This window comes from Manis javanica, chromosome 3, assembly GCF_040802235.1.
Source record: "Manis javanica isolate MJ-LG chromosome 3, MJ_LKY, whole genome shotgun sequence".
In the NCBI taxonomy this organism is placed as follows: domain Eukaryota; kingdom Metazoa; phylum Chordata; class Mammalia; order Pholidota; family Manidae; genus Manis; species Manis javanica.
The window spans coordinates 1,852,166-1,877,035 of record NC_133158.1 but is presented as its reverse complement, the minus strand read 5'-3'; the positions used below and the strand labels follow the sequence as shown (position 1 = coordinate 1,877,035).

General features: G+C 64.1%; 2 protein-coding genes across 13 annotated transcripts; both read right to left on the bottom strand.

Moving 5' to 3' along the window:
• Positions 1–1,008: 1,008 nt before the first annotated feature.
• SLC38A3 (solute carrier family 38 member 3) lies at positions 1,009–15,313 on the bottom strand. 8 transcript variants are annotated; one of them, XM_036994389.2, is made up of 16 exons: positions 15,186–15,313; positions 8,364–8,510; positions 8,202–8,283; positions 7,947–8,062; positions 7,402–7,475; positions 7,236–7,328; positions 7,052–7,133; positions 6,008–6,090; positions 5,877–5,935; positions 5,579–5,743; positions 5,424–5,503; positions 4,967–5,199; positions 4,742–4,866; positions 4,498–4,642; positions 3,497–3,617; positions 1,009–1,478 (listed from the first exon to the last, which is right to left on the bottom strand). In XM_036994389.2, exons 2-16 carry the CDS (start codon positions 8,462–8,464, stop codon positions 1,286–1,288), a joined length of 1,752 nt encoding a protein of 583 aa, XP_036850284.1. In that variant the 5' UTR covers positions 8,465–8,510; positions 15,186–15,313; the 3' UTR covers positions 1,009–1,285. The 8 variants fall into 8 exon arrangements, with proteins under 8 accessions (XP_036850284.1, XP_036850285.1, XP_036850280.1 ...); XM_036994390.2 differs by having other exon boundaries at positions 15,182–15,277; XM_036994385.2 differs by lacking the exon at positions 15,186–15,313 and adding an exon at positions 14,130–14,527.
• A 5,499-nt stretch (positions 15,314–20,812) lies between these two features.
• GNAT1 (G protein subunit alpha transducin 1) lies at positions 20,813–24,612 on the bottom strand. Of its 5 annotated transcripts, XM_036994396.2 has the most exons (8): positions 24,111–24,612; positions 22,960–23,002; positions 22,713–22,854; positions 22,477–22,634; positions 22,268–22,396; positions 21,960–22,089; positions 21,681–21,834; positions 20,813–21,593 (listed from the first exon to the last, which is right to left on the bottom strand). In XM_036994396.2, exons 1-8 carry the CDS (start codon positions 24,214–24,216, stop codon positions 21,403–21,405), a joined length of 1,053 nt encoding a protein of 350 aa, XP_036850291.1. In that variant the 5' UTR covers positions 24,217–24,612; the 3' UTR covers positions 20,813–21,402. The 5 variants fall into 5 exon arrangements, with proteins under 5 accessions (XP_036850291.1, XP_036850290.1, XP_036850288.2 ...); XM_036994395.2 differs by having other exon boundaries at positions 22,477–22,854; XM_036994393.2 differs by having other exon boundaries at positions 22,268–22,634; positions 22,713–24,226.
• Positions 24,613–24,870: the final 258 nt, after the last annotated feature.

Here is a 24,870-nt window from a genome sequence, read left to right as displayed (position 1 = left end):
TGTCTTGTCTCTGCTCCTCCCCTCAGACCCAAGCCATCAGGAAACCTTGCTGTGCCCACCTTCAGGACATGCCCAGTGCCTCACCCAACTGTGCCACCAGCTGGGCTGAGCCACAGCGCGCACGTGTCCGCCTGACCGACTGCAACAGCCCTGCGTCAGCGTTCCCTCGGCTTCCCCAGCCCCTACCCTGGACTCTCAGCAGCCAGAATAATCCACTGAAGACAGCTGCTACAGAGGTGGATCCTGCCCCTCCTCTGTTCAGGACCTTGCCCTGGCGCTCACCCGAAGTCTGTACGGTGACTGACAAGACCCCACAACACCTGCCCACAACACAACCCTGCCACCAGCCCCACTCGCCCCTTCTACCCGCTCCTGCCTCACTCATGATCAACCACGTGGCCTCCTGGCATCCCCTGCCACAGACCAGGCGCGTTCTGCCTCAGGGCTCTGCGCTAGCGGGTCCCTCCTGCAGGCATCCTTGGCTTCCTCTCTCTCCAAATCTGATCCAACCTCCCTTTCTGGGTGAGGCCCACGGCGACCCACTTCCTAACCCCTCCGCCTTGTCACCCTTAGCTTGCCAGTTTTCCTTCCCACAATACTGACCTGATCACCTTCTAACCAGCGATATAATGGCCTATGTTTCGTGTTTCAGGTCCGATTCCAATGCCCCACTTAGAATGTAAGTTCCCGGGAGACAGGGGTCTTCACTTTGCTCACTGCTGTGTGTGCAGTTGCCGGGAGAGTGCCTGGCATGCGGGAAATCTTGAGAAATCCTCGTCGAATGAGTGGGTGAGCCCCTTTCCCGTGGACCGGTGAATGTGTGCATGGGTACAGAGTGAGGGTGCTGCAGACAGGGCAGCCGCTGCGCAGGGAGACCAAGGCCCAGCGTTGGCCCTTTTTCCTTCCCTACATCAGCTGATGTTTCTGTTACAAGCATTGACAAGGAAAACAGTGACGACGTATAGAAGACTTCCGTGCTAGACTTCTCACTGCTCGGGCTTGTTAATATTCCAAGCAGAGCACTTTTTTTTTAGAGCAGATTTTTAAAAACAAAAGAGAAGAAAAAAAAAAAACCTGGGAAATTCTTCCAAACATACAAAGAAGCTTAACGATGACCAAGGGCCTACAGATCCATCCTCACGGAGGCCGAATGGGACAAGCCATTATTCGGACAAGAAATATTGTCCAGGGACAAGAAATATTCATTTTTAAACAATCATGTGGCTGGTTGGCTTTTGGGTACAGTGTAGTGGCCACATCGTTTCCCCCTCCCCCTGGAACCTGCCTAGGGGCCAGGCCAAAGGAGACCTTGCCAGGCAGGCAGCGATGTTGTCCAGCAGGCTCGAGTCCCTCCTCCACCCCAGCTGTGTGTGTGTGCGGGGTGCCGGGAACTGCTGCACCCCTGGTCTGAGAGGCCAGCATCCAGGCCTGGGGCCTTGAGACAACGCAGGCAGTCCTGTGGCCAGACCTGCAGCCTTCTTTAGAGGGAGGTAGTGTGAGAAAAGACCCCCAGGGTCTGTGAGCGGGATGGACTCTGCCCTTTAGTGCCCCACACTCCCCAGAGCCCAGGGTCCCATGCAGGACTATGGCCCCTTCCAATGAGAAAGAAGCCAGAGATGCCAGAGAGCCGCTCCTCGCCCTGGGCTGCAGCCCCTCCAGGCTGGTGTCCGGCTCTTCTCTGGGGCCATGGGCTCCGGGTGAGTCCAGGCTGGGGTCAGGTGCCCAGGGCCAATGGGATGCGGGCTCAGGAAGCCCCCCTAGGATCAGCTGGCACTGCCTTGCGCCTAGCAGCCACCAGCTTAAGGAATTTCTTTCTGCAGGGGCTCCCCAAGCTGGCAGCCGTCTTGGCAGGGCAAACTGGATTTTTCCTGTGCCTATCTCCCCAGCAGCCTAGCCGGGGTCTCTCCTAATGAGGGTCTGGTGCCAAGGCCTGGCCGCTCTGTCCCACTGGGTCCCAGCTGGTTTGTGCCTGCCCTGGGCAATGGGCAGCGACCCAGTCTCTGGCGGCCAGGGCACCTGGGGCTGCCCTGCCCCCTTGCAGCCTCTGCTCTGCCTTGGACTCCCCCTGCCAAGCCTCAGGGCCCCACTTTCGAGCTCTCACTGACCCACCTGATTCACGGTGGGTTTACTATTACTAAACGGCCAGCCTGACAGGGCACAAGATCCCTGGATTTTGTCCCGACTCAAGCAGTTGACAGGGTCGACATGGCAGCCAGGGGAGGACAGGGGGCCTTCTGCAGGGCTTCTGCGGGGCTCGCTGCCCCCAGCTCAGACCCTCCCTGGAGCTGCTGGGGGATGCGCCTCACGTTGCTCCCTTCCGGAGGCCTCTCTCTGTCCCATTTCCTGGGGCCTCATTAATTCCTCCCCACCTCGCCCCGTGAGAAAGCAGGTCTGTGTGAGCCTGGCCCAGGCCCAGAGCCGGGTCTGAGCATGCCACTGTGTGGTTTGGGAGGGGGCTGGGAAGGGTAGGGGACGCGCCCTGTCCTCAGCCTGATCCCAGAGAGGCAGGAGGGCTTTTCCCCACTGCTCCTGTCCCAGTTCCCACCCCACTTTTCAGGAACCCAAGGACCGTGCAGCTCAAGAATATAAAACACAGCTGGTCTTCTGTATAGTATTTATAAAAGGGGCTGCAGGCCTCTCCACCCCTGCCCGGACTGGTCCTGGGGGCTTCGGCCCCAGGAAGAGAGGCTCATGCCCCAGCCCTGGAATGTGAGCCGTGGCCAGGCCGGTGGGGGAGTCCCAGCCTCCCCGGGGCTGGTGAAGGGGCAGGGCAGGGCCCTTGGGGGTGCCTGTGCTAGTGTCTCCCTCAAAAGAAACTGCTAGCTTCAGTGTGGGGCTGCTGGAGGGATGGAGGAGGAGGGGGTAAGCTCTCAGTTGGGCCCAGGGAACAGGAGGGAGGGCAGGCAGGCTGGGGGGCAGGAGCCCAGGGCGCGGACTGTGGCTCGGCAGTGGGGCTACAGGCTGGGTGCAGGGCTGCGGGCCTGGGCTCCAGCTCTCTGTGCCCCTGCAGGCTGTGTGACCTCAGGAGGCCACTGCTGACTGCTGGGCCTCAGTGTATACATCCATTTAAGGGCGCTAAGGGGCCTGGCTGGGATCTGGGGCAGCAGGGAGGGGGCAGGGGGACAGCCTCACCTGCTCCCCCCGCTCAGGAAGCCCCTCGGGCGGCAGGGCCTTGGTCCCAGCTCTAACAGAATCCTTCCACAGAGAGGATGTGGGGCAGGGCCAAATGCAGTCCTACTGCCCCATCTTTCTCCTTCCCCAGCTGCCCCTGACGGGGACTGGGGCTCCAGGTTCCGGACAGGGAAAATGGGATGGGGGCGTCCTAGTGGCCCCCTCCGTGATGGCCCGTCCCTGAGGCCCAGTCACTGATGATGAAGCTCAAGCTCATGGTCATTAGCAAGAAGCCAAGCACAGCAAAGCAAAGGGCCTGTGGGGTCAGAAGTCAGGGTCGGATGGAGGTCAGGACAGCCCCCTCAGCCCCACCCAACCCACTGACCTCCAGGTCCCGCGCACCAGGATTTTGGGGGTAGACCTCGCGGGCTCCTTCTCAGTGGGCATGATGCGGAAATAGAAGATGGCAGGGAAGATAAAGATGAGGCATGGGGCAGACGTGGCACCTGCGAGGGGCAAGGCATGGCCACCGTGGGCTCACGTCGAGGGCTGGGCTCTCCAGCGAGACCGAGCGTTCTCACGGGGGGAATCTGCTCTTGGGCTTCCCTGGAGAGCCCACCAGCCCCTCCCCTTGCTCTCTGTCCACCAGGACTGACGGTATCAGAGGAATCTGTCAGTGAATGAAGCCAGCAAAGAGGAAATGCAGGCCAGGAGGACAGGTGAAGCCTTGTGGGTACTGGGCTCCTGGGTATAGCCATTCCTGAAGGCTTTTCCATTATCTGAGCCAATACATTTCTTTCTGCTTAATTCATTTAGAGTTGGATTTCGGACATAGGGAACGGAGAGAACCGCTTATGATCGCTGTGATACCCAGCCCGAGGTCTGAGTGTCAGTCCCTGCAGAATCTGGCTGGGGAGTCGGCCTCCCGAGATGGGCTCCCCCAAGGATGTCTCAGAGTTGTCTGACCTTATAGCTCAGAGTCTGACTGGCATGGGACAGTGGCCCGAGCACCAGACCTCCAGTCCCTCGGTCCTGGGGTGACCCGAGCCCCCCACTGACCAGCCACAGGACTCTGTCCTTCGGTCTCTGGGGACTTCAGTTTCCTCACATGTGAAATAGGGACAGGACCCAGGATCCTGTGCGGAGGCCCCTGACCCCCTGGGCTTCACCCTCCCCCACAGCAAGGGGAACTGGGTTATGGTTCTGAGCCCTCAAAAGGGATTAAAATAGCCGTGAGGACAAGACCTTAGCAGGCCACCCTCTGCACATGGCTGGCAGCCATCACGTATGTGTAGGGCACGAGCTCGGGGGCCTGCCAGGATCTGCAGAAGGGCATTCCTCTGGGGCAGTACCCTGCCTCTACACACAGTAGGGACAGCTCCTCACCAATGACCCCAAAGATGCCCAGGATGTTGGGGGCGAAGATGACCAGCAAGTTGATGCAGGTGAGCAGGCCAGCGGCGATGAGCGCATGACGCAGCCAGCTGAACTCCCGCTCCTGGAATAGCATGTGCTGGATGGCGCGGCGCACCTGGTGGTGTGGGCGGCAAGTTATCCGCCCGGCAGCGCCCCCCTCCCGCCTCGGGCCCCCCACGCCCTTGCCCGTACCCGCCACCTCCCGCTGGCTCACCGGGAACAGAACGATGGGCACCGTGAGTGTGACTGCCGTCAGCACGGCCACGCGCACGCAGAGCACCAGCACGTCAAACGGGTCCACCTTGCTGTAGGTGTGCAGCAGCTCGGACTCCACGCCGGCTGTGGCAGGCGGGGAGGGTGGTCAGCAGGCGGCCCGGGGAGGGGCTGGGCTCTGAGCCTGGGCGGACCCTGACACTGTGGGGAGCGGCCACAGACTCACCTCCACAGCTGCGGGCACAGTCAGGCGTCACACACCTAGTGAGCGCCTGTGGTGCGCAGGGTGCCATGGCCACTGGCCAGCCCCTTGCCCCCCAGCCTGGCCTCCGCCTCTGCCCCCACGGTCCAGCCATACCGTAGAAGGTGAGGTAGCCGAAGAGGGCAGCCAGGAAGTACATGACATACATGACGGCGATGGACAGGTTGGCGATGTGCTGCATCTTCCTCTTGGAGGGGCTGCGGGCGGTGGGGGGTTGGCGCTGTGCTGGGCCACGCGGGGAGGCTCCCCAGGCCTGCGGCCCCCCTGGCAGGTAGCCAGGGGAGCCTCCTCCTTGCCCAGCCGCCCCTCATGCAGCCACGAAATTCTCCGATAAATGACTTGGCCCCTGTCAACCCCCCTTCAGGAGCACGTCCAGTTCCCAAACGGCGTACGGCAGCTGAGCCCCGATCCTGACACCTACTCCTTGAGCTCTGTATAGATGGGCAGCACCTCAGGGTGGCACACGAAGGCAAAGGCCATGATGGGGACGGTGTACGCCGTCTGGGGGGACAGGGCTGCGTCAGGGCGGCGCCCCACCCCCGCCCCGGCCCCGCCCGTGCCGTCAGCCATGCGCACCTGCGTGTTGAGTGTGAAGTAGCTTGGACTGCAGGAGGCTGTGGCCTCAGTCTCCCCCTGCAGCCGGGCCTCCTCCCTGCTGACCTCCACAAGGCTGAAGTTGCCCGTGCTGTTAGCCAAGCTGGAGAGCAGTGGGCAGGGCACGTGGAACTTTTTGTAGATGACCTGGGAGGGGGTGGGAGGGCGAGGCCTCAGGGCCAGGCGGGGCTGCCTGGGAAGCCCCTGGTGCAGGGTAAGGACTGGAGGCGCTGCCTCCCCACCCGGCTTCCCCCCCTGACTGGCGCGGGGGTCGACTCACAGCGATGAGGAAGAACACCATGCAGCTGAGGGAGAAGCCGCTGGAGTAGCCCAGGTAGCCTGTGGGGGGAGGCGGGGGACTGTGAGCTGCCGCCTGCTGCCCGCACCCCCAGGGGCCGGCCACGTGCTCACCCAGCTGCCGCATCAGCGCCAGAGGCAGAATGACCGAGACGGAGACCAGGATCACCAGGTAGTTCCCGTTCATGTACCAGTCCCTGCAGGGACGGCGGCAGGGGGCCCAGGTCAGGTCCAGCTCAGCCTCGGGTGGGCCGCCTGCCTGCATGCGCCCCCACTGCTGCGGTCACAGGGTGCCACAGTGCCCCTCTGAAGGGTGCCTGTCCACAGCCCTGAGTCTCCCGATGCCCATCTGCATGGTGGGCACCCTCCAGCACTCTCCTGGCGGAGGAGGGCCCAGGCACTCAGCCTGGTGTGGGACCCCTTACGATGCCCCTGCTGTTCTGGGGACATGCAGGTGTGGGTCCAGCCTCCCCGGGGGGTGGGCCCTGGGGCTTGGGGTGGGTTGGGGTGTTTTCCATGGGGGTCTCGGGTGTGCCAAGAGCCCCGGCCCCTGCGGTCCCTCCCGCACTTGTGTCTCGATCATCCTGCCGCCCACACACACCCCAAGGGGCAGGGAGTGCAGGTACTAAAAAGGTGGGGGAGGTGGTCTTCCTTCAAGGGGAAGCTCAGCTGAGCTTTTTGGGAGAGGCCCCGGGCCGGGGCAGAGTCCTGGCTGCCCGCCCCGTGGCCCTCTGCCTGCTGGGGTTCGGCTGACTGGGGTCAGGCCCAGCTGTCTGCTCTGCCCCGCCCCAAAACAGAGATGCTCTCATGGTGGCTACACTGCTAATGGGCAACTGGGACACCACAGGCTTAATTTCTTCATGGGGGGGCTACTGCCCAGGCAAGTTCAGGAGCAGCAGGCGCTTAGAGCTAAGCCCCAGCTCTCAGGCCCTCCTGTGCTCGCAGGCCGCTCACGGGCTTCCCCAGCACCCCCACCCCACTTCCCACCCTCCACCCCTGCTCCCCAAGATGCTCCATGAACTCGCATGGACTGGGTGTCAGCCGGCTCCGTCTCATCTCTCCCACCACCCCACCTGGCTCCCAGGGCCAGTGGGGGACATGGGGTGCCAACCTAGGGCCTCCCGCCCCCACCCCGCCCTCCCATGCCCTGGGGCTCACGAGGTTTGCTCCTCCAGGTTCAGGAAGGTCTGTATGACAAGGGGCAACTCGGACTTGATGATGTACAGGTAGCTGGACATGGCTGGGGGGAGAGGGGTGAGCAGGCGTCAGGGTCAGCCAGACTGGCCGGCCTTCAGACTGTCCGCCTGCCCTCTGCCTGCGCGGGGCTGCCTGCCAGCCTCACCTCCGATGTTCTGCAGGGTGATGGCCAGGGCTGCCGCCAGCTTTCCTGGGGTCCCAAAGGCCCGGCTGCCCAGCTGCTCATAGGCACGGATGCCTGGGCAGACAAGAGAGTCAGGTGCGCTCTCTGCAGCCCACCCCTCCCTGCTGCAGGCGGATCCAAGGCTCACCCACGATTCCTGAGGACTTGAGTAGCAGGTGGATGGAGTAGCTGGAAAGCAGGGCGACAGCTGTCAGCAGGAACCTGGGGAGATGGACAAAAGGAGGCCTCTGGGGGCTCCCCCGGGGGGCAGCAGGCCACGAGCCCAGAGGCCTGGGTGTGCAGGGTCTGTGACTCAGGTGTCTGGACCCCTGACAGGTGTGGATGCAAGCTCAGCAGACCCCAGTGTGGTGGCCACCACCCAGGTTGACCCCACGTGGGGCCCTGAGTTCTTAGAGCCAGCATGTTTCCCATTTGGCTGCAGGACAGAGCTCCCAGGGTGGAACCCACACACCCACACAAGGCCCGGCCGTAGGGTTCATCTGCCACGGGGACACATGCCAGAGAGATAGACGCAGGCTGGCCAGGCTGGCCCCATGTGGTCCTCGCAGTGGTCTGCCTGGGACGGAGGCATCCTTGTGTGGCCGTGGCTGGTTTGGGGGTGGGGGTGAGGGCCTGGCCACCGCAGCCTGGGCCCTAGGGCAGGGGAATGGTGGGCCCGCGGAGGACGCTCACAGGAACAGGACGACGCCCGTGTTGGCCATGGCGTAAGCGAGCCCCAGGATGCCGCTGCCCATGATGGCGTTGCTCAGGTTGAACACCGACATCCCAAATGACGTCTTGCCCTCAAACTGCAGCACCGGAGTGAGTGGGGGGTCAGCGGGCGAGGGGCGCCTGCACCCCCCTCACGGCCCCCTAGCCTCCCTGGCCACCCAGAGAGGCTCAGTATGGTGCCCAGGCTCCCCTAGCTGCCCCGGCTGCCCGGCTCACGTCAGTGAAGTGCGGCTCCTTGCCGGGGCTTTTCTGCAGGAAGCCCTCGCCCTCCACACAGCTCTGGCCAGGGCCCTCGACCCTGTGGGCACAGGCAAGGACGGGAGCTCAGCTCCAGCCCCCACCCGCGCCACACCCCTCCTGGCTCCCTGTCCCACTCACCTCTGGCCACCTGCCCTCGTGGGTGTGACTGGGAGTGGCCCCTCCGCATGCTTGCCGTTGGGCACCAGCTCCACCATCTCCGTCTGCAGAGGGGCCTCCATGGCCAGGGCTGCCAAGACACTGGCTCTCCCACCAACGGTCAGAGGTCTGCAGAGGGGACAGGCCCTCTGGTGTCTCTGCTCCCCCGGGAAGTCTGTGGCAGTAGCGTGCCCCCAGGTCACTCAGCACACGCGTGCTAGGAGGCTCCATGCACTGCCTCCCTGAGACCCGCCTCTGGGGACATCCTGAGGGGACACCTCAGCCAGTACACAGCCCCGCCCACCACCGCAGCAGCCCAGGCAAGCTGTTGGGGCCTCAGTTGCCCCAACTGTGAAGTGAGGGCTGGCTGGCTGACCTCAGTTTGGAGCCCATTGGTGCCAGGACCCTGGCATGCTGAGTCCCAGGTCTCCAGGCCCTCCTCTGGGGGTGGGCCCTGCTGACCCCCCCCCAACATTAATGCTGGGAGACAGTTTCCTGTGCTGGCCCTGTGTGCCAGGGGCCTCCTAGCCAGCCTAGAAATGGCTCTGCCCGATGGCTGAGGCCTTGGGAGAGGGTGAGGGCTGTGGGCCCTGTTCCCATCCGCCCGGCGGGCACTGCTAGTCGCCAGAACAAAGGGCCCTCTGTGGGCTGAGAGCTGGCGCTGGGAACAGCAGGCGCAGAGGCTACACCCCCGGAGCCAGGAGGCCTGGGGCAGTGCTGGGTGGCTGGACACCTGGCCCTGCCTGTCTGGCTGCGAAGGGCCCTCAGGGGGCCTTCCAGGAAACTGTCCTTCGGCCCTTGCACACTGCCTGGGCCCCTGGGCTGTGTTCACCTTCAACCTCCCCTTCCGTGTGAGGGAACCCCTCACCCTTGGGTGCCCACTTTCCAGGAGCGGAGCCTTGACCAGACTCCCCGTGCCTCGTAGCCCCAGGCCAGGCGCCCAGCTCACTTGGCCCCTGAGCCAGTCCTGTCCCTGCTCCCAGTGTGGTTCTGCTGGGTCCCAAAGGAGCCAGCTCCTCTCCTCTCCTCCTCCTCCCCCAACCCTGCCCACTGCCCAGACAGCTCACTGGCCCCTCTCCCATGCCTAGAGCTGGGAGCCACCTACCACATGCCCAGAAGGTACCTGGGTGTGGTGCCCCCAGGGTCCATAAGGACATCCGGAAGGCCAGACAAGACAGCAGGAGAAATGGGGCGAGAGCGGAGACCAGGGGTGGGGCGGCGCTGCCAGGCCAGTCAGCTCAGCCCTGGCCAGGATGCCATGGCACTCCCTCTGCTCAGGAACCCTGAATCCTGCCCTCGATCCCCCTTCCCCATTCCAGAAGGTCTCAGGTCTGCTCAGGACTGACCCTGGAGGACCACCGCCCCTGCCCTGGGCACGCCCCCAGCCGGAGCTCAGCCCCAGGCCCCCAGCCCGCCTCTCCTACCGGTCATGCTGGCGTGAACCTTTCCCTCCTGCGGCCCCACCCAGTCAGGGCTGTGACAACGGGAGCCCCTCTTCTCATGCCCCCTCCCCTGGACCAGAGGCCCTGAGGTCAGCCTGCCTTCAAGCCTCTGCCCTGAGCCCCCCCGTAAGCACCCCTGCCAGGACCCGCTGTGCAGGCTGTCAGCTGGGGCTGCCCTGGCTGGGCCTCCCACCCTGGGCAGGCTGGGACAGGTCCTCAGCGTGGGCTGAGTAGGCGGCCTGGACAAAGCGCCCTTCTCTGACTTGGTATCCTCCCCTGGCAGCCAGGCACTGCGTCCAGGGAGACCACAGCCCGCAGCACGGCCATGGCCAAGGTACCTGAGGCCCTGGCTCCGGGCTCCCCATCCCCCAGCAGGGCCCGGGCCTAGACCTTCAGGGCCAGTCAGTACTGGGGCTTGGCAGCTGGCCCTGGAACCCAGGAAGGACATGGACTATCCTTCCTTAAGTGGCTTCTGATCTGGAAGGGACAAAAGCCCCAAATACATTCCCCACCCTATGGGGGTGCAACTGAGGGAGCCACATGCTGGGACTCAAAATAGGGAAGAGAGAGAGAGAGAGAGGCATCAAGGAAGGCTTCCTGGAGGAGGTAGTGAGGGAGCCAGTTCTGAAATTCCAGTAGGAGTCCCTCAGGTATGGAAATAGGAGAGAGGGCCTCACGCAGAGGGCAGAGCATGGGTCAGAGTCCCAAGGTGAGGCTGTGCTGTGAGGGTAGAATGTGGCTCTGTGACCTCCGACAAGTCTGGCAGTTTCCCTGAAGGCCAGGCCGGGGAGTCTGGACCTCCACCCCTGGCAGAGCCAGGGGCTGGGGGACCAGGGTGAAGGTCAGCGCTGGCCTGGTGGTGCGGAGTCCCAGCCACTCCCTGAGCTGGAAGCCCATTTCTGACAGCTCCTATCCCTCAGGCCTGCCACCTGCCACTTGGTCTCCGGGAGTCAGCAGAGACTCAAGGGAGAGCCCCTGCCTAAGGAGGGCTGCCAGCTGACCCTGAGCAGTGTGGGGAGGCCGGAGTGGGCACCCAGCCTGAGGCCTGGCTTGGCCTGCCTCACTGTGGTTGCGGGCAGGGTGTCCCCACTCAGGGCCTCAGAGTCCCCTGCCCTTCAGGGCTCCTTGGGGTGTGGCCAAAGCTGGGCACAGAGTAAGAAGCCTCCCCGGGCCTCTGCCCCCTAGGCAGGCCATGGGCTTCCAGGAGGGGTCAGGCTCCAGATGGGGAGATCACTGCGGCCTTGGGCAGGTCACCAGAATGGCATCTTTTGTGGGCACAGCCTGGGTTCAGGCAGGAAATCGATGGCCCAGGCCTCTGCCCTGGGGCCTGTTTGCTCTGCTGAGAGATAAGGGCCAGGAGGGGCCAGAGCAACACTCGCCCACACGGGCATCACAGGGCGAGAACTCGTCAGGCACACCTCGGCAGGTGTCGACTTTGGCTAATTAAAGATGCCAAGGCCTAGGAATCCAGGCCACCATGGGGCCACAGCCCACATCAGCTGCCACGGGAGCACCCCTCCCCTCCCAGGATCAGGAGCCGGGAGCCGCCAGGGCTCAGGGGCAATGCGGGCCCGCAGGAGCAGCTGGTCACAGGGAGGTGTCCACTCTGCACCCCCATCAGCCCTGTGGGCCCAGCCGCGCAGAGCTTGCTGCCACGGCCCCCAGGCTTCTTCTGCCTGGGCAGCCCTGCCTCAGTCCAGATCCCGGGGGGGCAGATGGCCTGGCTGGAGGGTGCGCTGTGTTCACCCCTGGGGGCTCAGGGGAGAGGGCTTCCCCCAGTTCCAGCTCACCCATCCCTACCACTCCCCTCCTGGGCTAAGACAACCTGCGTCTCCCAGCCTGGCACCCCTCTGCCTACCTGCCTCTCCAGGTTTCAGAAGGAAAACACTCTCCTAAGTCAAACTGTCAGTCAACAGGGAAACTAGACCCGTGGGTCTGACCTGTATGTTCCCAAGACACAGCCACAGGGGTTGGTGAGGAGCTGCTTGCTGAGGTCAGGAGCCTAGGAATAGGCCTGTGGGAGGGTGTCCAGGGCAGGGGAGGGCCCTGAAACACAGCCTTCGCCCCTCCCCCACACCCACCACTTCAAGTCTGGACCCCACTGGACCCAGCCCCACACCCAGTACACATCCCCTGTTGACCCCAGTGGGTAAGTGTCTCATGTGTGGCAACGCCCAGCTGGTATGGAGGGGGTGACACGCCGGAGGGGGCACATCCAGAGAACGGCAGACGGCCCAGAACACTGACGTACAGGCCACACCAACCTGTCTCCCCCAGAGCTCCCCGGCCCGGGTGTCTGTCCCTGTGGCTGTGTTCTGGGCATCCGGAAGTGACTAGGAGGATCTAAGGGGCCCAGCTGGGGCCGGAAGGTGGACCTTCCTGTGACAGGGTACATTTTCTAGACACCCAACAGATGCTTCGGGCTGAGCCCAGCCCCTGACACCCAGGCCTCCCCTCTTGCTCAGGCTGTCCCCAGTGGAGGCCTCATGGCTAGGCCAGGACCAGCAGCAGCCCCCTACCCCCATTGCCAGCCTGCTGAGAGGGATGTGCTGCCCGGGGCCCAGCTGAGGCAAAGGATAGGACATCACATGCCTGTGGCCCCCCAGGGGCAGGGGAGACCCCGAGCCAGCCAGCCCATCCTCCTCCCTGCTGACCTGGAATCCCCTGGAGGCAGCCAAATATTTGGACAGCCGGACTTCTGGCCCCAAAGAAAGCCAGAGCCTGGGGCAGCTCAGGACTCATCGGGGACCCCAATGGGGGGCTGTGAAGGCAAGCCCAGCTCGGAGGAGAGCAGCCGTCCAGAGGGAGGAGGGGGAGAGAGCACACACGCAGCCGATAAGTGAGTCCATGCCCACCCCTCCAGACAGGCAAAGCGCGAGGCATGGGGAGAGACCCGCGGATACGGAGGGGAATACGGAGAGATGCGGGGAGACATGCAGACCTGGGGCCAGCCGGCCGGCCAGCCAGCCAGAGGTGGCCAAACAGTCATGGACAGCTGGATGGAGAAAGAGAGAGAGAGCGAGACGGCCCAGGAGGGACAGAGTCCCGAAGAGTGGGAAGGGGAGAGGGGGCCGGGGGCCCGGGTGGGAGGGCAGCAGGCCCCACAGGTGCCGCAGGGACAGGCACGCAAGGCCCCCAAGGAGCCCCAGGAAGGCTGCCACAGGATTCCTGTGCACCTGTGAGAGCAGGGGAGACCCCATCAGCTCGGTCCGGGGGCTCAGAGGGCGTAACTGGGCCCCAGGGCCACAGTGCCAGGCAGAGCCGGAAAGCTGAAAGTCCCTGCCAGCTTGTCTCCCCATTGACTGAGAAAGATGCATGGAGGATGGAGGTGATGGGCAGTTGGAGAGACCCCCACACCAGTGGCCACGCACGTGTGCAGACGTGCTGGCTGACAGGCTGTGTACAGGACGTGGCCCGCAGAGCGGAAATTCAAAACTAAGCCACCCCAGGTCGCTGGCCGGAAAGCCCCTCCTGCCCCAGCAGCTGGTCCTTCCCTTTGGCCCCCAGAAGCCCCGCCTGGTCCTGGAGTGCGCCCCCATCTGTCTTCTTATCCAGAGTCAAAGGCCAGCCCTCCACCCAGCAGACCAGGGCTGCACAGGGCACACAGTAGGTGCTCAGTAAATGTTGTCAAAGGAGTGGAAGGGGTTCAAGGCCCTTGGCAAATCCCCAGCCCAGCTCACCTGTTGTGAGGGGTCCCCTCTGAGCGGCCATGTCTGCACTAGATCATCCTGCAGGGGCCCTGTCCTGCCATGGCACTGGCTGCCAGCCCACCCCAGCTCTCTGTGTGCACAGATGCCAAAACTGTACCTGCCTTGAGGCTAACCACTCCCTGAAAACGTTTCCCCTCAAACTGAGCACCTGTCCACATGCCCAGCCCAGACGTTTGGTGCCCTCAGCTCGACTCAGAAACGCTCCCTGACCCCAACCAGAGACCATGAGCCACCCTGCCTGTCCTGTCCTGCCTCAGGTACTCCATTTGCCCAGGCTCCAAGGCTGCTTGCTAACTCTCGCGGTCTGGCCACCTGGATCCCGGGCCTGGGGCTCTGTCCTGGGCAGAAGGAACCACTACTGGACAGAGGGTGGCCGGGGAAGCCTGTGAGAGCAGGGGCTCTGCGGGCCCAGGTACAACAGAGTTGGAGGTCTCCCCTCCCCCTGGCGAGAGGCACAGCGGCCCTCCGCACCCCAACCCGCAGCTCCAGCCCTCCTGGGGAGGAGCCAGAGGGCACCTGCTTCCTCCAGCTCCCGGCACTTCCTGAAGGAAGCCTTCCCCGGCTGGGCAGAACTCGGGCCTCAAAATGGGACTGACCCTGGATCGCTCCAGTTGTCTGTGCTCCAGACTGTGAGCCTCCAAGCGATTCGCTTCCCTCCCGGGAGGACCTGAGCCCCTGGGCCAGCCGGTGTACTAAGCAGGAGGGGTAGAAAGTCCCGGGCCTCTTCCAGAGGCAGCCCGTGGCCCCAGGCAGTTACGGAAGTAAGAACAGGCCTGGCTGGCTGACGATAGGACGGGCCTGGCTGGTGTCCGCCGCGGCGTGGGGGCCTTTGACTTCGTCCCCGCAGCCCTGTCCTCGGGCCCGGCGCTCGGCGCGCTGCGGGGGGACAGAGCGGCGCCCACAGGCCCAGCCCCTGGCGCCCTCCCCGCTGTAAACAAACGCACGCAGCGGCTGCGGCCAATCCCCGGGGCCTGCGGGGCGGGGGCGGGCTCGGGCTCCTGCAAAGCCAGCCCCGGGCCGGGCCCTCCGCCGCCCGCTCACACCCCCGCCCGGCGGGGTGGACAGGAGCGCGCCCCGAGCCCCGCCCTCGGGCCCGGGAGCCACGCGCGCCTTGTGCCCGCCGTGCCCGCTGGCCCGGGTGCAGATGGCACGGGCTCTGGGACCAACATGTACCCCGCGGCCCCTCGGGCAGCCTGGCCTGACCTGCCCTCAAGCCCCTGCCCAGCGCAGCCGGGATAAATATACCCGGACTCCCTGCGTGCCAGCCGGCCGCTTCGCCCGTCAGGCGCCCGTCGGGACCGCGCTCCGGGGACGGCTCCCGGCACCTCCCAGGCCCCTCGGGGACTCTCTCCAGCCCCGCCGAGCTCCCCACACAGCGTCCCGCGGCCCCAGCCCCGGGCGCCGCCGACCTCCCGACCCGCCCGGCCCGCCGCGAGCCCCGAGGCCCCGAGGGGCCTCCCCCAGGCGCGACAGCACCCCGAGCTCGGAGCTGAGCCCTGAGTGCCGGGTCCCCAGCCCTGCGCCCGAGCGCGCCGGAGTTGGGTCGCCTGGCCGAGGCGGGCGGCCTCGGGGGGCTGCCAGAGCCCGGCTCCAGACGGCAGGGCAGGGCCGGCGCGGAGCCCTGGCGCGGTGGGCGCCCTGGCGGTACCTGCCTGGACGGTGGGGACGCGGGCTATCCGCTCCGGCAGCGCCGTCCGCTCTGCTCCAGGCAGAGCCCGGCCGCGGGGGATGAAGGGCGCCCGGCCCCGCCCCCGGCCCGGCCCCCGCCCGCCAATCCCCGCCGCCCGCCGGAAGAGGGGCGGGCCTGCAGGGAGGCGGGGGCCGCGGGCCGGTGGGGCTGTGGGTCCCGGGGGTCTAGCCCGTCTCCGGGGCTCCGCTGGGGCTTGTGGGGAAGGCTTTAGGCAGAACGGACTCTCCGCGGGGTCTCTGAGGGTCCCCTTCAGCCCGAGAGCTCGGCCCTGGGCCCCTGGAGCCGGAGAGGGGTGCTTCGAGCGGGGGGCTCTCAGAGTCAGGCAGGGTAGGTGGGGGTCCCTGCAAAAATCCTGTCTTCACCCCAGGCACTCAGAAGAGATTCACGCTGGAACACAGGGTGGGGCAGTGGGCACAGGAGGGGAGCGGGCTTGGCTCATGCTGAACTTTGCCCCCCATTTCCTTATTTCTAAAGAGGTAGGGGACAGCTGTGTCCCCCAGTAGGTGGGGTCTGGGACTTCATGCCCTGTGGGAAGGGGTTTCAGGGTGGTCCTGTTCTTGGGGGTGGGGGCAGGGGCTCATCTCCCACCCGTGCCTGCTTCCTTCTGAAGGCTTTGGGGGCCAGAGGTGGGTGTTGGGTGTTAAGGCCCCTCAGGCCCAGCCAGTAGGGAGCTGGGGTAGGCCTTGACCTTGGGGGTGAGCTGCAGTAGGGGGGTTCCAGAACAGCTGTGTGCCATGCTTCTCCGCTCTGATCCGATTAATCCCATGGCCTCTGCTGCTCCTGGCCAAGCTGGACCTCCCTGTGTCATGTCTGCCCCCTCCCTGGTACAGGAGAATGCCTTCAGAGGACAGGCCTAACTCCTCCCCTGCCCTGGGCTGGGAGTCAGGACTTACCTGGGTCAGGAGGGCCCTTACGATCCTGAGCCTTCCAAGGGGCTTGGAACCTGCCCGTGCTTCGGGGTCAGGAGAGCTGTAGGCCGGATCTCCGGTCAGCTATGGACATCTCAGCGGTTCACAGAAGCCATTCGCATAGGTGCTCCCATTAGCAGTGCCTTGGGGACCAGGCCTGGCTTCAAGGTCACCCAGCCTGCGGGTCGTGGGGTCCTCAGTCCAGACTGGAGGGAGCAGAGGCCGGGCGGCTGCGGGAGGCCAGGAGGAGGTGTGATGTGGGGTCCCTTGGCCAAGCCAGGTGGAGCCAGGCAGGGGGAGGGGCTGCCTGTTTGTTAGGCCTGGGCCCCCGCCAGGGCTAACACACCTTTAGGCCTTTCCTTCCACCTGCCAAATCTCCCACACACCCCATGGTGGCCGGGCACCGGCAGCCAAGACAGGGCTCTGAGAGCGGCCGGACACCTTCTCGCAGAAGCTGGAGGGAACGTCCGCGTGCGCAGCCGCAGTGCTGGGCAGCCCTCCCTCAGCCTTCAGTCGAGCCCCCACCCCACCCACACCCACCCCTGCCCCATCTTTGGACACTGAGGCTCAGGCCCAGGAGGCTGCCAGTCACGGGAGGGGAAACTCAGGGTCCTGGGGTGGCCACGACCCTACTTTGGGGGCCCAGCAGCCCTTTGCTTTCCTGCTTTCCTGCCCCCCTCTTCAGTCGCACCCTCTCAGCCCTGAGCTAGGCAGTCCCCCCAGCACCCCGCCCCACTGGGCCCCGAGGCCTGCCCTAGCAGTGAGGCCCCACCTTCCCCGGCCAGGCCTGCCAAAGCCCGGCCTCTGCCTCCACAGGGCCCCTGGACGTGCTCTGGGCTCCTGCCTAATGCTCACTGGCCTCCTTGACCTCCTCCCACCATGCTCCTTCCCCAGGCAGCCTCTCTACCTCCCCACCAGCCCATGTGGCCAGCGCATCCTGCTATTTGCAGAACATGCCAGCCTTCACTTCCCCGTGTGCCTCTGCCCTCCCGGCTGCCCATCCCATCCCACTTCCTTGGCGAACTCTTACTTGTCCTTCAACACCCAGCTGGGAGATCAGCCCTGAGAACCCTGCCCGAGCCCAGGGAGGAGCTGGCTCTTCCTGCACTTCCCGGGGCTGCCCTCCCACGCTCCAGACGCAGCGTCTCGAACGCACACCAAGGGTCATCCAAAGCCCCTGCCAGGCTGGAGGGCGCAAATCAGAAGAAGCCTGATGGAGAAGCAACTGGTGCGCTTGACTCTGCCAAGGGGAAGAAAGGCACATGCCAGGGTGGGGAGAGAGAGGGCGCTCCGCAGGAGGAAATGCTGGGCCACAGGGAAACGTGTGTGAGTGTGTCCCCGGGTGGAGGGCTCTGCACAGGGCAGGACACTTGGTCGGCAGTCGTGTTGGGTCTTTTCAAGGTCTCACAGGAGAGGGTGGTCCTCACCTCCACACCCCAGCATTGCCAACCCATGCCCATGGGCTTGGGACTACACCCTGCCAGGTGTGGTGTCCAGGAGGCTCCTCACTGGGCACAGGCAGGGGTTTTCTTGGCGCACTACAGGGCGTGGAGTGCAGAGGGGGTCCCTAGACAAACCCTCCTGTCCAGCTCCTCTCCTGGCCTAGGTCCCCAAAACTGGTGCCCCCATAGTCCTGGGATGCCCTCCCCCTCACCCCCGAGATCTGACCCCCAGCTTCTCTGGCCACCGGAGCGGCTTAATGAGCTCAGGTCACATGGGCTGTGCTACTGCCTGTAGGGAGGCCTGGCCAGGCCCTGACGTCAGCATCATTAACCGTCCACCAGGTTAGACCCGCTAGAGCCAGAGCTGAAGGCTGTCAGGCCCTCAGGGGCACCTTGAGGTTGCACGTCAGGCAGGGATCATGGTGGCCAGAGGTGCCCCTGACCTGCAAGGCCCCCTGAGGGACAGCCTGCCCTGGGATAGCTGTCCAATCCTCTGCCCTGGACTGTGAATCGGGCACTGGGCACCCCTGACCCTGCTCCCTGGGGTGTGATTGCACTGGTATGCTGAGTAGGGTGAGGAGGCCCCAGGCTTGTAGACTCAGGGCACCAATACTTGCTGGCAATGGAGGTTTGAGGCCAGGCAGAGTCCACGGAATCTGGCCCTGAATCCCAGACCCTGGGGCCAGAACTGTGTGTGGGAGGGGACTCTTAGCAAGGTGTGGGTTTCTCTCTGCCCCTTGCCCAGGAAGGCTGGGGAGTGATCATCTTTCTTTCAAGACAAGGCTCTGTGTGGAAGACCCCATGAGCCCACGGCTCCTCACCCTCAAGCCCACCACCTCCAGCACCTCAAAGCCTCCTGTCTGGTCCCCCTTCCCTCTCAATCCCACTGTCACTCTCCGCTGCCTCACCTCCCACCAGCAAACTGCTTGCCAGAGAGTTCTTAGTGGAGATGAGCAGCCAGCTCAGCGGGGCCGAGACCACCCAGGCCAGTGGGGGGTCCTGACCCCTGGCCAATCCTCCACTCATCCTCTAAGCAGCACCAGCATGGCAGCCCACATGTGCCGTGGACTGCCTCACCCATCCAGTGCCCCCACCTCCATGCTCAGGCCTGGGCACCCTCCCCTCCCAGCTCTGGGCGCCTCAGGTCAGGCTCACCACTGGACACAGGGAGTGCTGCCACACGCTGCCTCCTGCACAGTGCCAGGGATCTGGCTGCCTCCTGGACTTCCCCCCAAGAGTCAAAGGTCCAGACGCAGTCCACTCAACATGCCTCTGCAGTCCCAGATCGGGGGCATTGCAGGCACGTGGCCACCCGTACACTTCCAGACCCGTCACTGAGCCTCACCCCTTGCCGAACCTGGCCTCCTAGGGCAATGGGGACAGAAGCCTTCCTCATGGCCCCCCAGCTCCACTCTCCTCCTCCCCCATGCCTGTTCACACCAGCCCCCCAGAAAAATATGTGCCCTGTATGCAAGTTGCCATGAAAATTTTTAATTATTTTTTTCCCGAGAAGCAAATTTATAAAATATCATTGATGATTTTATTTTCATTAAAGCTGGGGAAATAAAACTGCAAGTTGTTTTAAGTATAAATAAAATACTTAAGCTTAAAATAATATCATGAGTTATAACATATCTACTTACAATTTTTTGAACTACTTTAATGTTCTGCAAAAAAAATGCGACCATTAAAAATACATAAGAACATACATAGCAGACAATTTTCCTTTTGCTTCAGGCTCCAATATGGCTCCGCAGAGCTCTCTTGGGTCTTGTCTTTATGTAAAATTTTGATATTTTGTTCATCATGGATTTTTTTTGCAGGAATTTTGCTTTTTAAAACTATTGCATTAAAAAAAAGTATTGCATTAATATATTATCTTGATTACTGAATTTTTTGGCACCACCTTGACTTTTGCACCTGAGGTGAGTGCCTCTTTGGTCTCACCCCAGTTTCAGCCCTGCAATTACATCCTAGCTTCAAGGGCTTCTCAAGGAAGTGGAGGCCTTCAGGGTGGCACCTGCCCACTGTCCCCCACCCTGTGTCACCCTGTCCTGCTGCCACTCCACTGAGCTCCCTTTACAAGCCCTTGTTCCTGGGCCTTATACGTCCTACTATCTCTGCCAGGATTGGTTTCAACTCAGAACTCCCTCTTCACCCAAGATCGTCCCTGTAGATATTCCCATGGCCCCTTTCCCCCAAACCCCTCGAGGCACAAGTTGGTCCCATGCCCCCAAGAGTACCCCTACCATGTGAAGCCAGATGCTCCTCCTGGGAAAGGCTGGGTCTCTACACATCCAGTCCAGCACGGGGCACTGAGTGAAATGTCCCTGATTTGTGATAATGAGCGCCCCCCGCCCCCCGCAGGAAAGGACAGGCAGGGCCTCATGCAAAGGTGTATTGCTGAGTCTGTGCATCTAGCCAAGGGGCATGTGTATCAGGCCCTGCCTGGCCTTGTCATCAGTGCAGCACAGACCCTGGCCCGCGGGCATCAGCGAGGACTCGGGGCTCGGTGAGGAAGTCCGGAGCAGGGGTACGGGGACAGGGGCCTTTGTCCCTGACAGTTTACGCATGGTCCCCCATTTTCCTGCCAAGGAGTGGGTCCTGAATGGAAAGGGGAGAGGGTCAAGAGGGTCATCTGGGCCGGCTTGTGACCCCACCTGAGGTAGACCCCTCTGGGCACAGCCTGGGCCTCCGTCCCGTCCTGACTCCGCTTCCTGTGGCTGATCGATAGGAGCCGGACTCTGTCCCCAGCCACCCCTCGGGACAGTTCAACCATTGGCCACAGCTGGGTGTCAACAGTACCCTCCCTCAGCAGACTGTCCCCACGGCTGGCCAGCCTGAGTACCATGGGTGGGCGGCTGAGCAGCACATGGATCTGGCATCCAAGGACAGAGGGGGCAGAGCCCAAGGGGGAAGGGACCAGAGGTTCCTCTGAGCCTGGTGTGTGGGGAGGGGTCCAGATTGAATCTCCCCCTGGCACCCAGGGGCTCCCAGGCCCATCCTCACCCACTAATTCATCTATCTATATGAGCTGGCTTGCACCTTGGACCCCTGAAGGGCAGTCGCTGGCCACTGGGTGGACGGGTGTCAGACTTGTCACATGGAGGTGCTAAAGCTGGGATGAGCCGATGGTCAGCAGCAGGCCTGACCCCTGCTGCTGGAGGAGGGACCCCTGCATGCCCGCTGCCCTTCAGGAACCTCTGGGAGGGAGGCTGTTTGCTGGGCCCAGACCCACCGGGTGAGTGACAGGCCCCCTGGGGCAGGAGAGCTGCTGGGAACCAGCCAGCTGGGGCCTGCTGAGTCACTGTGAGCCCCAGCTGCCCCAAGGCCTGCCGCTCCCGGCTGGGGCTGGCTGTGGTGGGTCCTGGAGGCCAGCGCAGCCACGCAGGGCTGAGGCTGGGGCAGGGCCAGGGCCTCAAGGGAGCAGGGCTCAGGGCTTTGTGGCTGGTGGGGCCCAGGGGTCTTGGGGGTGATGGGGCTCTGTGGGCTGGGATAGAAGGTGGCTAGGGTTACAGGCCCTCAGGGGCCCGCATGAGCACAGGTGCCTGTGAATAGAAAAAGGAACCGAATCAACATCCCTGAGCCCCAGAATAACTGGGCTTCAGCTGAGAGACATTGTGGAGGTGGACTTAGAAGCAGTGAGGCCTGGGAGTTGGGGTCCAGAGAATTAATGGGTGAGGAGGGGCTGTGGAGGGGCCTGGCGGGGAGCAGGGCCAGCAGCGCAGACGCGGAGCTGGGGTGGATGAGGGGGCAGGGGCGCCGCAGAGAGGTCTGAGGGTGCTGGGGAGCACGCGGGGGACTGAGACCAAGGGGTGTGGCGGCCGCCTCAGAAGAGGCCGCAGTCTTTGAGGTTCTCCTTGATGATGATGTCGGTGACAGCGTCGAAGACAAACTTGACGTTCTGCGTGTCGGTGGCGCACGTCATGTGGGAGTAGATCTCCTTCACGTCGCGGCGCATGTTGAGCTCCAGGAACTGCACCTTGATGTAGTTGCCCGCGTCCTCATACGTGTTGGGCCCTGCAGGGAAGGTTCAGGCTGCTGCGAGCGGCTGGGCAGGGGGCCGGGCCGCGGGGGCCGCGGCGGACCAGGCAGGCGGGGGCTCACCGTCGTAGTCCGGAAAGCAGATGCTGAGGTGCGCCTTTTTAATCTTCTCGAAGAAGACGTCCTTCTTGTTCAGGAAGAGCACTATGGACGTGGTGGCGAAGTAGCGGTGGTTGCAGATGCTGTTGAACAGGTGCAGGCTCTCGTGCATGCGGTTCTGCGGAGGAAAGGGGCCGTCGGCGGGGGTGTCGCACGCCCGGCCGCCACTCTCCTCGCTGCTCCGGGGCGCCCGGCCTTCTCCCTCCGCCCCGGGCGGCCCGCGAGCCCCGCCCGCGCGCGCACCACTTCGTCATCCTCCACGAGGACCATGTCGTAGGCGCTCAGCGCCGCGATGAAGATGATGCAGGTCACGCCCTCGAAGCAGTGGATCCACTTCTTGCGCTCGGAGCGCTGCCCGCCCACGTCGAACATCCTGCAGGGCGGTGGGGGCCCTGAACCCACTCCTCGAGTTCCCCCCGCCGGCCGAGGCCGTGGCTGGAGGCCTCGAGGGACGGGTCCCCGCGTGCGCCGCGCCTTTGTGCGCGCAGGGGATCCGAGGCGCGCCACGGTCGGGGTGCGGCCTGGGGACGGCGCGGGGCGCGGGGCCGTACCGGAAGTTGAGGTCCTTGAAGGAGAACTGCGTCTCGATGATGCCGGTGGTCTTGACGCGCGAGCGCAGCACGTCCTGCTCCGTGGGCACGTAGCCGGGGGTCACCAGGCGCTCCAGGTCCGACAGGTAGCTGCGGGAGGCCGGCGTGTGGGCGCGGGGCAGGGGGCCGCGCCCGTCCCCGCCGCGCCCCGGCCGCCCGCGCGCGCGCACTAGCCGGCCGAGTCGTTGAGCTGGTACTCGGAGGCGCGGTCGAAGCAGGCCTGGATGCCCGAGTCCGTCCACAGCCGCTGGATGATGTCCGACATCTCCTTGGGCATCGTGCCCTCCTCGATGGTGTCCGCCATGTGCAGCAGCTTCCGCGCGTCGTCCTGGGGGTTGGGAGCGGTGGTTGGCCACGGCCGTGCAGGGCCGGCCCGCGGCCGCGAACAGACCGGCCCCCCGCGCACCTGGCGCGCCGAGTCCCCGTACTGGATGTTGAGAGTGGTCATGGCGCGCACGATGGCCAGGATGGACTGCAGCGTGTTGCCGTAGATGATGGCGATGAACTCCAGGCACTCTTCCAGCGAGTACCCGTCCTGGTGGATGATCCTGCGGCCGGGCGAGCGGGGTGAGCGCCTCGCGGGCAGGTGGGCAAGGACGCGGCCGCGCGCGCGCTGCCCACCCCCGGGGGCCCCGGGCGGCGGGGGCACTCACTTCATCTGCTTGACAATGGTGCTCTTCCCGGACTCGCCGGCGCCTGGAAGGAAGCCCCCTCAGAGCGGCGCCGCCCGCCCCGCGCGTGCCCCGTCCCCGCACCTGCCCCCGCGCGGCCGGCCCGCAAGGCCGCCGGGGCCGCCCGGGCACCAGCCCACACCCGGGTCCCATCCTTCCATTCACCCCGCTTCCAAAGTAAGGCCCGGACGCTCTGGCGGGAGTGACAGAAAAGGGCCGGCGGGGCAGTCAGCGACCCCCGCGGCGCGGGGGCGCCTCCCGCCAGAGCGTCGGCTGCATAGGCGGAGACCAAAATAAAGACTATCTGGGGCGCCACCTTGTGGGAGTTCCGGTAGCGCACGCAGCAGGCGTTCGCGCCGGGTCAACCCCTGCGTTTCACCTGCGTTGCAAGGGGAACGTCTCCAAGCAGCTCAGAGGGAATGAGCGCCTCTGGGTAGGAGAGAGGATAGAGCTGACGCCCCTCTCAGCCTGTTTGCAAGAGGGCCTTGGGCACAGTTAATGGGATGTCTGGCTTAACCTCTGTCTTCTGTCTTCTGGGGGTTCTCTGGCTTGGTCCCTTTGCCCACATTCAGCTGCCCGACTGGACCCCGGAGAGCCTTCTTCCCCTTGAGGGGAGGCAGTGCGTCCAGGGCTCGGCCCGGTTCCTGCCGCTGCCCATGGGACATGGATGTGGCATGACTCCCTGCTGGCTCTTCTACCCCCGCACCCCCTGTAGCTGGTTTGCAGACCTGTCATCAACAAAGCCCTGGGACCTGAGGGCTGTTGTCAAAGATCAGGGGTAGTAGTGGCTGCGCACTCCCAGGAGGACCGTGGCTTCTCCTTCCCAGGGAGCAGCCCTATTGTGGGGTTCCCTGCCTAGCAGGCCCACCAAGCCAAAGGCCTGGGCTTGAGGGAGCCCAGACAGTGTGCCCTGCACTCACACCTGTACAAAGTGTGGTGGGCACACACTTCTCCGGAGGGGGGGCTTCTGGGAGCTCCGTGGAACACCCGGCCTTGGGGAGCCCAGGCACTGCTGCCGGGCTTGGCCTGGCCTGCCAGGGCTCCCACTCTATTCCCTGCCTGTCACAGGCTCATTTTGTGTCCCAGGTCACCCTGGCTTCTGGCCCGTGGAGGTGCCTACCAGCCCGCCCTACCCAGAAGCAGCAGTTTCACCGTTCGGGCGTCTTTCTCAGCATCTTCTCGCAGCTTCTTTTCCAGCTCTCTTGAGTGCTTCTCCTCAGCACTGGCCCCAGCCCCCATGGTGCTAGCAGCCGGGGAAGGAGCTGGTGGTCAGCTGGCTCTCCTGGGTGGACGGGGTCCCCAGAGCCAGGCTCAGGCCAGCATCTAGTCTGCCTGACACGCTTCTGGCCCCAGGGCTGGCAACCAACTGGCTCTGCGCACACCCTGGTGGGGCTGCTTAGTGGGATTTAGGGGCTGGGGGTTCCCAAGAGCCAATCAGAGACAAGGACAGGTGTATCCAGCTCAGCCCCCAGCCCTTCTAATCGGACTGGTGTGGCCCCAATCCCCCAGCTGCTGACTCTGCATCACCTCCTACCCCGCCTTACCCTCCAAGAGAGACTGGAGACAGTCTAGCCCCTGCCCCAGGGCAGGGGGACTTGTTTGGCGGGGTCTAGGCTCAGAAGGGGTAGGAGAAGGCCTGGGGAGGGGAGGGGAGGTGTGGGGAGGAGGGCGGTGGGGGAGGGTCCGGCAACAGGGACCTGACGGAGAAGCATTCAAGGGGCGTCTGCTCCTGCCTGCCCTGGGCACAGCACCGTTCCTGGTCTTGTAAGCTCACACTGGCTCTCTGGGGAGTTCGCATCGCCAGCCCCCTTTTCCCAATGAGGAAGCAGAGACTCAGAGGGTCATACAGTGCGGGAGGTGATTGAGAAGGGCCAGGTTCCACATTCTTCAGGG

Coding starts and splice junctions, on each gene's coding strand:
- SLC38A3 (XM_036994389.2), bottom strand. CDS start 8,464: ATGGAGGCCCCTCTGCAGACGGAGATGGTGGAGCTGGTGCCCAACGGC. Junction 5,504..5,578: donor ACTTCACACTCAACACGCAG/GTGCGCATGGCT, acceptor CTGTCCCCCCAG/ACGGCGTACACCGTCCCCAT. Junction 5,200..5,423: donor ATCTATACAGAGCTCAAGGA/GTAGGTGTCAGG, acceptor CACCGCCCGCAG/CCCCTCCAAGAGGAAGATGC.
- GNAT1 (XM_036994392.2), bottom strand. CDS start 23,130: ATGGGACCCGGGTGTGGGCTGGTGCCCGGGCGGCCCCGGCGGCCTTGC. Junction 21,835..21,959: donor TCGTGGAGGATGACGAAGTG/GTGCGCGCGCGG, acceptor TTTCCTCCGCAG/AACCGCATGCACGAGAGCCT. Junction 21,594..21,680: donor CTGCTTTCCGGACTACGACG/GTGAGCCCCCGC, acceptor CCTTCCCTGCAG/GGCCCAACACGTATGAGGAC.